The 11918-nt window shown below is 38.2% G+C and overlaps 1 protein-coding gene across 1 annotated transcript in view; it reads right to left on the minus strand.

Moving 5' to 3' along the window:
• Positions 1-11918, minus strand: part of ACACA (acetyl-CoA carboxylase alpha) — a 229022-nt gene that overhangs the window by 140315 nt on the left and 76789 nt on the right. Inside the window, exons 17-25 of the mRNA XM_015559072.1 lie at positions 10861-10942; positions 10056-10201; positions 8834-8984; positions 7378-7512; positions 6658-6804; positions 6165-6353; positions 5461-5561; positions 4544-4632; positions 418-542 (exon numbers count right to left, since the gene is read on the minus strand). Of these exons, the coding sequence (XP_015414558.1) occupies positions 418-542; positions 4544-4632; positions 5461-5561; positions 6165-6353; positions 6658-6804; positions 7378-7512; positions 8834-8984; positions 10056-10201; positions 10861-10942 (1165 nt within the window). The remainder of the gene's footprint in view (positions 1-417; positions 543-4543; positions 4633-5460; positions 5562-6164; positions 6354-6657; positions 6805-7377; positions 7513-8833; positions 8985-10055; positions 10202-10860; positions 10943-11918) is intronic.

Raw genomic sequence — 11918 nt, forward strand, 5'->3', positions numbered from 1 at the left:
ACAGTTATTTTTTGCTTTTACGTTTTGGACATGAGAACCATTGCTGATATTCATGGAACGAACCAAAGTTATAATGAAAAAGTACACTGGCTGGATAAGACTAAATTTCAAAGCTACTGTCATGAGTGACATCAGGAATGAAGAAGCACAGAGCATCTCTAAGTAGAATCAAGAGATCTGAGTCCCTGCACATGAGTATATGCATAACAGCCAGAACAATTCTTTCCTGAATGGAGCAGGTTCCTTCAGGTCAAGGACAAAGACAGATGTGAGAAATTGTTAATCCACAACCCGAGCCCTACTCATCTTACAATTATAAAAGACAGGAGCTTTTCCTCTGACCACAGCCACCAGAAGGAAAAATACTTTTTTTCATATTATAAACCATCCTTATAGATTCTGAAAAATTATACTTACAATAAGCATTGTGACCAGAAGATTCTTCTTGGTGACTTGAGCATGAGAAAAGATATAGTTCAGTACAGTGTTCATGTCACTCTTATTCTCCTCTCGAAGAGCGAAGACACATTTGTCATAGTGACCTGCAAGCAGCAAAAAGAATTGGTTCTCACCCATGTATGAATGTTCACAGTTACATGCTATTTGTTTTTTAATGTCTCTACTTCATCTGATAAGCTGTGAGAAGAAATATCTTGAGAACTTTCTTGGAGGAGTTTGGACAGAATTGGCAGTTTGGTTTAGTCAAAGGAACAGTGGACTAGGAGTTAGGCAATCCAGTATAAGACCTGAGCTCAGCCCTATCCGGCTTGGCTCAATGGATAGAGCGTCAGCCTGCGGACCTATGGGTCCCAGGCTCGATTCCGGCCAAGGGCACATGCTTGGGTTGTGGGCTCGATCCCCAGTAGGGGGTGTGCAGGAGGCAGCTGGTCAATGATTCTCTCATCATTGATGTTTCTATCTCTCTCTCCTTCTCCCTTCCTCTCTGAATCAATAAAGAAATATATTTAAAGAGAAAAAAAAAAGACCTGAGCTCAAAAGCCTCATTCGGATCCCAATATCTTCTGTGCTCCTGGAAAAATCACTCTACCTCTCTGAGCCTGATTTTCATTAAAAAGAATTGAGAGGTGGAGGAGGGTGTACAGAAGAGACTAAGGGGTTGCAGATAACTCCAACTCCCCACCCTTACTTGAAACTCTCTCATAGCTTCCTGGGATGATTTCCTTACAAGAGAGGGTTCTGCTGCTTAAAAAGAAATGTCAATACCATTAAACCCGATGATCTTTAAAGCCTACTCCAAGTTATTATTCCGGTTCCATGTCTGACTCACTAAAAGTGTTTCATCCTAACTGGAAGGAACAGTTTTAGCTAAAAATAAAATAATGCACACTTCTCAACAACCACAAGAAGGATGGCTGCAACCTCTGGAGTCAACATTTTCCCTTGTAAGTCCATGAAACTACTAACAAATGCCTAGGAATTCCTAATCCAAACGAAGGCATAGATCAAGGAGAACCTTGCATTGAGTCAAAAGGTCTGCAGGGAGAGCAATTATGTATATTTTCACTGGCCTTTCACAAGGCCACCAGGGACAGGTTAGTTCTAGCCAGGAAAGCTGTTTTGCAACAGAAGCATAAGCTTCAGATATACTGTAGTGATATCCACCATGGGATATAAGTAATAGTCACTTCTTTGGGAAACAGCTTACCTCAGAATTAAATTTCCAAGTATAGGAGAATTAGAGTTTGAGTAATCTCAAGGGTGAGAATTTACGAAATCATGAAAATACTAAATGATTATGGCCTCAGTTCAGATTCCATGTTAAGTTATAAAACAAAACAGTGGTATTCAAACTGCATTGCCATGGATTGATTCCAGAATACTAAGGACACTAGACCAGGGCAACTCTGCTTTCATCTATTTTAAATATCAAAGATGGATGTAAGATTTTTTTCAACATGAAACTAAATATACTTGAAAAACAGTGGACTACAATATTTAAAAGAGCTGACAATTTCATAAAAGACCCATTTAGAACAAAATGGAAGCTGTTTAAAAATTGGATGTCCTCTATAAATTCATATTTCTCCCAACAAAGACTTAGCTCTGAAATGATAACAGAAATATATCTTGGTAACAGGAATTACCAGGACCAGGAGAAGTAAAAAGAATATTTACCCAGGGAAAAGGCAGCAGAGACACTAAGCAGAAAGCAAGCAATGATATCAAGTGTTCTCTTTTTTAAAACTTTTTTATTGTGAAATACACACACAGAGGAATAAACATCTATCTTAAATAGAACATTTTTAGTACCTTTGAAGGGTCCTATGTATTCCTCCTCTGAAACAGTTACTAAGGTGAATTTCATGTTAATCACTCTTTAACTTTTCTTTACATTTATCACAGATGTACACATAGTTTCATTTTCCCTGCTTTTCAAATTGGTAACAATGCAATCATTGTGTATGGATCCCTCAGTAACTGGTTTCTTTCCAAAAAAAAATTTGAGATTCCCTTTTGTTCACATGTGTACCTTTGTTCATTCATCCTCACTGTACAGTAATCCATTGTAGAAATACACTGTACTAGATTTCAATTATTTATTCTACTTGTGTATATTTAAAGTGTTTCCTGTCTTTCTTACTATCATGAACAATGCTGCCACAAACAGTCCTGTATATGTCTCCCAATAAACACGTGTTAGACTATCTATAGTATATTACCTAAGAGTGAAACTGCTAGCTGAAGAGTATACAAAAGTTCAACTCTATTAAGTATTGACAAACCATTTTTTAAAATTAAATATTTAATGTTGAAAGTATTACATATACGTGTGGATCTATTTCTGAGCTGTTATGTTTCATTGGTCTACTAATCTGTCCCTACAATATTATCATTTCAAATACCCTACTAGAATTTGTATTACAATGTTAATAAATCTACAAATGAATTCAGAGAAAATATTTTGCAAGTGTATATTCCAATCTAAGATTATAATTATTTATTTAGATTTTCTTTATTATTAACTAGTTATGATTTTCTCCAAAAGATGCTTGTACATTTATTTCCTTGGATTTATTCCTTAGTATTTATTCTGGGTTGTTATTTTAAATGGTATATTGCTTTTCTAAACAACTGTTCTACTATAAAGAAATACATTTGAATTTTGTATATTGCCTTTTGTATGTAGCAACCTTTTAAACTTTAAATAATTATAATAATATGTGGATTCTTTGAGGCTTTCCAGGTAGATATCATACTATATCTAACAGTGGCAGACTTATTTCCTTACTCCTTTCCGGACCTCATACCTTTCATTCTTTTTCTTATCTTACTGCACTAGCTAGGACATTCAGTATGATGCTGAATAGGAGTAACGATAGCAGGTGTCCTTGTATTGTTCATAATCTAAAAAATAATGCTTTCAATATTTCACCATTATGTATCCTATAGATTTTTGTTGGGGAATCTTTAAATGACTAATAAAGTTCCATTTCATTCTTCATTTGCCAAAAGTTTTCATGAATGGATATTAAATTTTGTCAAATGCTTTCTCCCCCATATTTGGAGATGATCATTATGTTTCTTTCTCTTTTAAAGTTAATATTAATATTTTTTAATATTAATCGAGCTTACATTAGTGGTATAAAACTTACCTGGTTGTGAAGTATTATTTTATACATTACTAGATCCAGTGTGTTAATATTTACTTGAGGATTTTTACTGGTTATGAGTGACTGAGCCATCCTGTAAAGCAGGGGTGGGGAATGTTCAGCCTGCAGGCTGTATAAGGGCCATGAAATCATTTGGTCTGGCCCGCCAAGGCAACCACAGGCAAAACTAGAAATTCAATAAATCTAGGTGCTTTTTTCATAGCAACATAAATTTATATTAAGTTAATTATATTAAGTGAATACTGTTATAAATATCCAAATGGCCTTTGGCAGAAAAAAGGTTCCCCACCCTTGCTTTAAAGACTACAAAGGGAGCAAAAAAATAAAATGTTATGTAATATTTCAAAGTATATGGTATTTCACTGCCATCTTGTGGCAGGAAGCAGTATCAGCAGTATGTAGCTTTACAATGTTAGCCAGGGTGTTTCACATTTAGAGACTTTATACATCATTTAGTGAAGCTCTTCAGAGAAAGCCAGGGATAAATTCCACCTAAATGGCACACGGAAAAGGAGTGGAAAATCTGAACCTTTTTCAGATGCCTGTGGTTCAATCCATGGATTAGCTGCTGAGAGGCAAGCTCTTCAGATAGGGTTTCTCAATTTCAGCCTGGTCATGATTCAACCAATTCTATACAAGGTCAAGAAGACATCAACAAGGAATGCTAATCTCTACTAGAAAAATTATCTCAGTCCTTTCCTAGAAGCACATGGATTCACAATCGCATCAAGCTGTGTTTTGTTGTTCTTTCTTTGGCAGTGGTGGTTTAGAGAGGCTTAATTTTTAAGGGAGTGGTGAAAGGAGGAAGCGTTATTAATGACAAGTGTTAGCAACAGGATGAACTGGCTGGGCTGCTGCACATTCCTACAGGGAAACTTTCTCAGATATAGAGTCTTCAGGAAGAGGCTTACCGTTCTGGAACTGTGTCTCTACTCGCAGATACTGCCGCAGCAGATCCATCACCACAGCCTTCATGTGGCCTCGGATGCCACTTCGGTACCTGGGCATATAGAACAAGTCTCCACTGAAAAACCTGATGGGCTAACACTATTAATAACAGACTATTAAATAATAAACCCAGAGCCCAGATTTACTTTGTAGAGTTTCCACTGAACATGCTTTCCCTCTGAATATAGGACAGGACAGGGTCCAGCCTAAAATCAGCTAACCGGATTAATTCAAATCTCAAGCCTAAAAGAAATCTGGCTACAGACAAGATTTTTATATATATTTAAAAAAAAGAGAGAAATGATGAATTAAAAAAAAAACAAAAAAAAAAACTACTTGACATCCCTGCCTACGCTGGGGTTCAGTTCTCACTGCTAAGTAGAAATGATTACCACACCCGTGAAATGGCTAAGAGATATGTGAAAAATCTACGAGTATCTTCCTTTAGTCCAATAGTTGGTTCTATAAGATAAGAAGAGCCGGAACCGGTTTGGCTCAGTGGATAGAGCGTTGGCCTGCGGACTGAAGGGTCCGGGCTCGATTCCGGTCAAGGGCATGTGCCTGGGTTGCAGGCACATCCCCAGTAGGAGATGTGTTAGACCTTGTGCCAGAAGAAAAATTAGGGGTTTTATCAAAATTGCAAGAAAAAATAAAATGACATCTCTGTGCCTTAATAACTGACAGAAGGAAGTAGAATAGGAAAAAGTTATCACAAATATTGGGTATAACAATTAGCTCACAATTCTAAGATATTTTCTAAGATATAAGTGCTTTCTAATTTATCTAAGCCAAACCTGAAGTAAATCTCTTTGTGACTACTTAGAAGGAAGGAAGGTATGAGGATGGATAGGTGCGGGAATGTGGAGTTACATGTAATTACCTCTGTACCAGTTGGACAATGCTCTGAGTGTTCATGAAGAAGACTTCCCGTTCAGATTTCCGGTTCAGAGTAGCTGCATGGCTATCTAGGATGTTGGCAATCTAACGTGTAAGAAAGAGAAAAAAATGACACCCAACTCAATGAAGAGACCCAAAGCATTAACCTGTATAATATCACTACTAAGAATCTTAATTATAACATGATAATTTCTATCTTTTACATGTAGGGAGCAGCTGAAAGTTACTGGGCATAGATTAGGGGCTTATGTTAAATAAGCAAACAACTTTTATTTCTTTTCACCCTTTCCCAAATGAGTTAATGAGTACATCACAAAATCTACCAGAGGCCATGACAATCAAGATATATCAAAGGTCAAGGTCAAATCTTTACTCCCCGCTTGCCTAGCTTTACTCCCTACATGCAAATTGGCTTTAAGGATACACACGCTGCTGAGGTGTTAAAGAAGTCTTTGATAATAAAACTGTGAATATCCTTCACTTTAAATTCATAAAGATATCTCTGATTTGGGTATATGTCCCTCATAACACAGATACTTTACATGTCACATACAGTACTTTAATTACTGGGCTTGTATTGTGTGGCAGTTTTTTGAAGGGCATAATGCTTAAAACTTTAACAGCACAACATCCAGAGAGTAAAGAAATGGTGGCCATTAGAAAATGATACTGTTGCTCTATAAATACCTGCTGGCTGGGAAACTGACAGAGGACTGATGTGATGTTGCTAGCATACTGAGCCATTTCCTTCTTGATAGACTTCTCCACGTTGGGGGGGATGCGGCCAGAGACACTGGTCATGATATCTTGCAATTCTAGGAGAGGTAAGGAGGGATCTCTGAGGGTCTTCATCAACCGCTCTACCCAGTCTTTTACCTAAGAAGAAGGAAATAATAAAATAGGATCCAGACAAATTAACACAATAAAATTGAGATATATCTGAATTCACTATCATATAGTACTTACTTCAAAATTGCAATAAAAGCATCTAACACTGCCCAATTATATGTGAAGTCAATAAAATGGATAAGAAGCAAGGATTTAAAGACTTCAACTCCCTAAACTAAAGGGGAAAGAGGTCCATCTAAAAAAAACATTCTTTTGCAACTTTTAAACTATCTTGGAGAACAGGTACCTTACCTTATTTGTATATCCCTTCCCAAAGAGAAGTGATTCATACCCTGCTGCTAAAGAAAGGATCTGGAAGGCAGTATCCATTCATCACGTTGACCAGATTGTCCAGGACATAGTGGAACACTCGATGGAGCTTCTCGCCTCTGAGTGCTGTGCTCTGGATCTGTGGCAGACTGCCGGTGTGAAGCTCAGCCTGTCAACCCAATGAGAAATCAAGTCATCCCCTACCTTCTACGCAGGGTGAAAACATACCACTGCAACTTAGAATCATCATTCAAAAATCAAGACATCCCTTCACCATTTGCAGCTATAAGGAAAGAAGTCAATGGAGGAAGCATCATAAAAAAAAAAATCATAGAATCTTATTATCATAATAACTCCTGCAAACTAAATTCATAATACTATAAACACAAAAATAAGGCATACGATCAGGGGGAAAAACTTAAGAAAAACTGGCAAACCAAGCATAGAATCATTTGCCCCTCCAAATTACCCGTCATGTAATTAGCTCTTAGAAAGCAGTATTTTTTAAATATCTTTTTATTGATTTTAGAGAGAGAGGAAGGCAGAAGGAGAGATAGAAACCTCAATGCATCAACATTGATCAGCTGCCTCCTGCATGCCCTCTGCTGGGGATCGAGCCCACAACCCAGGCATATGCCCTGACAAGGAATTAAACCTTGACCTCCTGATTCATAGGTCGCCGCTCAACCTCTGAGCCACACCAGCCGGGCTAGGAAGCAATATTAAGTCCCTTCCTACTTGCCTGCTGGACCTTGCTGGGGTTATCCAACTGCATTTTGGCTATTACACAGCCAGGGTCAAGAGCTGCTCCAGGCCGCTTGACATAATGAATACAGCCAGACTCTATAGCTGTTAAGGTCATTACCATCTTCATCACCTATAATGAAAAATAAATAAAATTAGAATTTTATCTCTCTTTACACAGATGAATGATTTAAGGAGGTCACTTTTCCCCTCATCATCTAAGTTGAACTGTATCTTACTCAATCCAGAAAAACGGAAATCTATCAAAATCTCCAAGACATTACCAAGGAAGGCAATTAGAAAATCTCTCAGGACCTAGCTTTAAGGATTAATAACAGCTACTGGAATTTCCTATTTTTAACTGTTTAAATCCATTTTTTCATAATTTCTATTTTCACTTGTTTTGTACTTAGAAGTGATGAACAATTTAGTCTCCTCATACTCTCAGATCTAAATGCTCACTCTGCATACCTGAGATAGCCAACCTAAAATCTAAGAGTCATTCTTTATTCTTTTTTCTCCCTTATCTACAATTATGAAGCCCAGCCAAATACATCGTCCAAACCTCTCTCAGAAATCTTTTTCTCATGCTGGCTGTTTGGTTTAGACCCTCATCATTTCTGGCCTAGAGTACTTCAAAAACCTCCCACAAGATTTCCCTACCTGCTATGCACCTCCAACAAGGACACTAAGAGCAATCATTCTAGAACCCAAATCTTGCGCTATCACTTTTCTATGTAAAATCCTTCCATGATAGTCTAAGCTTCTTAGTATGTTTTATAAGGTCCTCCATGATCTCAAATTGTTTACTTATTTAGCATCTTTGCTTGTCATTCCCATTAAAACTTAGTCCATTCTTAGCAATACCAATATGTACTTGCAGTTCCCTAAATATACCATACCCTCTTGCTTCAGTGCCTTTGTACATGGCTGTTCCTTCCCCTTTCAACATTCTTCCCTGCCCTTCTTCACCTGATCCATTATTATCTATCTCTCAAAACTAAAATCAAAGTCCCTTCTCTCAGAAGTCTTCCCTTACTAGCCACCTACATCCACCCAGCCCCACAGTAACTTGAGTTAGGTGGCCCTCAGCACTCTGTGCTTGGCTCTATCAGATTCACATTTCATTACTTGTGTTTAGTGGCCCCCCTCTACCTATCGTATTTTTCCTGTATAATCAGCACATAGCATAAAACCTAACACTCAATAAGTGCTGTTGCAGCCTATTATCTATTTTTAGAGCTAGCAATTCCTCATCTGTCAAAAAAAAAACAACCTGTGAGCTTTGCATTTATTGTTAAAATCTTAAGATTCCTAGCCCCAATTAAACTAACTGATGCTCTTTCCTGTCTATTTTCTATTTACTTTCAGTTACTCTTCAATCCTAGTCTATCCCAGACAACCCCATTCCTACCTTCCCTCCCATGAAACAAAAACCCTGTCACCCCTCCAACCTCAATCTCAGCATAGCACTGGCCAGAAAACACATGGCCTCCATCCTCCACAATGTACTGGATTAACTTCCCAGCAGAAGGTGAGCGCATCACTGAAGGGTCATTCTCTTTCTCAAACACACAGGTTTTATTGCCAATCGTGATGCGATATCTAGGAGATAAGTAGGGTATGTAAGCCAATAAAGCACCTAAGGAATAATTCTACCATAGGGAATGGCAGAATAATGTCATTCTTAAAAAAAATACAAACTAATAACTTTATTCTGTACAAACACATGCACACAGGATACTCACTTCATCTTTGTTTATAATGCCAAATAAGCAAAATTTCCTTCAATAAGGGTTAGATTAAATCAATTATGATACATCCATATAATAGAATACTATACAACCATTAAAAAGATGCTCTGACTGGTATGGCTCAGTGGATGGAGCGTCAGGCCTGAGGACTGAGGGGTCCCAGGTTCAATTCTGGTCAAGGGCATGTACCTTGGTTGCAGACACATCCCCAGTAGGGGGCGTGCAGGAGGCAGCTAATTGATGTTTCTCCCTATCCCTCTCCCTTCCTCTCTGTAAAAATCAATAAAATATATTTAAAAAAAAAAAAGAGCAGGCATCTCTATTTAAAAAAAAAACCCACAAAGATGATAAAGATGTAACAGCTTAACATTTCTTAAACCCTTATTATGCCCCAAAGTTCTTAGGACTTTACATATGTTAATTCATTTAACTCTCACAACAACATTGTTTGGTGTTGAACAGTCTACAACAGTGGTTGCCAACCGGTGGTCCGTGGATCACCGGTGGTTCATGAAGTCCAAAAGGTTGGCAACCGCTGGTTTACAATATATGTTAAGGAAAAAAATAAGGTGCAAAACAGTATCTAAAAATTATTTTTATTTATGAATGCATTTAAAAGAAAAAAAATAGTACATACATGTAACTTGTAGATGCATGTAAAACTTCAATACATAAGAAACTGTTAACAGTAGCTCCTTATAAAGAGAACTTATTTTTCATATCTACTCACATTGAAGTGGTAGAGACAATGTTTTTCATTGTAAACACATTTTTGTACTCTTAAAATTTTTTGTTAAGTGCATGTACTATTTTTTTTTATTAAAGCAGAATACCAAGAAAGATCTTGAAAAATCCCAAGAGCTAGTGACTATCTGAGAGAAAAGGTAGATGACCAACATATAGATCTCAAACAGCCACTCACCTATCCACTTCTTCCTTCATGTACGTGGTGTAACTGCTGCCATCATAGGACAAGAGCAGTCCCCCATCACTCAGCCGATGCACGTCTACTTCTACACATGAGCCGTTCATGATCACCACATATGAGTTAGGGGACTGTCGAGTCACCTAGGGAATGAGAACCAGAAAGGACAAGTCAATATCCCTTCCAGGTGGAGTCCCAGATAAAACTCAGTATCTAAAAAATATAGATTTAAAAAATCTATCAAAGAGGAAGAACATTCCTAGCACTGGTGCTCTTAGCATCAGTGTCTGTGGGCATGGCTCAGCCTTGCTCCAAGCAAACAGGGTGACCTTAGATGCTTCCCTGGTCTGGCTGTTCTCTGTCTCCTTTATCTCTTCGATACATATGTGAAGCTGAGGAACAACTAAAACATTTTCAAAAATGTTGCTTCTGGCCCTAGCCGGTTTGGTTCAGTGGATGGAGCATCAGCCTGCGGACTGAAGGGTCCCGGGTTCGATTCCGGTCAAGGGCATGTACCTTGGTTGTGGGCACATCCCTGGTAAGGGGTGTGCGGGAGGCAGCTGATCGAAGTTTCTCTCTCATCGATGTTTCTGACTCTCTATCCCTCACCATCTCTGTGAAAAAATCAATAAATTATTTTTTTTTAAATGTTGCTTCTGGCCTTTGACACAAATAATGACTAATTTCATAACACTCAGCTTTGCAGTAAACTAAACTTTCCCCCCTATCTCTGGACCTACAGGAAATAAGCTAACAAAGAGAGACAAAAAATAAGTGTACGCTTCAGTGGGTTTCAACATACCTTAAGTACATACTTGATTCCCTCATAGATAAGTTCAACATCTACAGTGTTCAGAAGTGTATGAGCAGGAAGGACTTGACCCCTGAAAGAACAACAATGTGAGATACATTTACTTCCAGAAAGTTCTAAAAGTGTGTAAGGGCATCTCAAAGGTTATTGATTATAGCATTTCCTGGAATATCAAGACTGGAAAAAAACCTAAAAGACCATTAGTAAGGGACTAATATACAAATTATGAAAAAGCCATATAATAATGGGGTACTATGCAGTCATTAAAAATAAAGATGAAGCCTTTTATGTACTAATATGAAATATTTTTAACAATAATGAAAAAATCAAGTGAAAAAATGAAAAGCTATAATTTGTGTTTTTAAAAAATAGGGGGTGAGGCCCTAGCTGGTTTGTCTCCATGGATGGAGTGTCAGCCTATGGACGGAAAGGTCCCAGGTTCTATTCTAGTCAGGGGCTCATGCCCAGGTTTCAGGCTCCATCTCCATTAGGGGGCATGCAGGAGGCAGCCAATCGATGACTCTCTTTCATCATTGGTGTTTCTATCTCTCTCCCTCTTCCTTCCTCTCTGAAATCAATAAAAATATATTCTAAAAAAATAGGGGATGGGAAGAAACAACTATTACATGCATATCTTATACTAGAGGCCTGATGCATGAAAGTCGCACAAGGGGCTCAGCCCTCGCAGCCCCAGCTTCATCTGGAAGGTCGTCAAGAAGGACATCCAGAAGGTTGTTCAGCCATCCAGTCTAATTAGCATATTAGGCTTTTATTATAATCTAATCTAATAAAAGACAAAAATGGTAATTGGCGTACGACCAATACCCTTTTCATTGGCTAATCAGGGCTATATGCAAATTAACTGCCAACTCAGATGGCAGTTAACTGCCAACAAGATGGCAGTTAATTTGCATATGTAGGCACAATACAGGGAGGCGAAGGGAAAGCAGGAAGAAGCCCCCTGCCATTGACAGTGATCAGAAACCCAGGGGGGATCTAAGAACTGGGGGGCAGGGCACAAGCGGCCCTGGGGCCGCCTTTGCCCTGCC

Source organism: Myotis davidii, unplaced genomic scaffold (assembly GCF_000327345.1).
Source record: "Myotis davidii unplaced genomic scaffold, ASM32734v1 scaffold993, whole genome shotgun sequence".
NCBI classification, from domain to species: Eukaryota; Metazoa; Chordata; class Mammalia; order Chiroptera; family Vespertilionidae; genus Myotis; species Myotis davidii.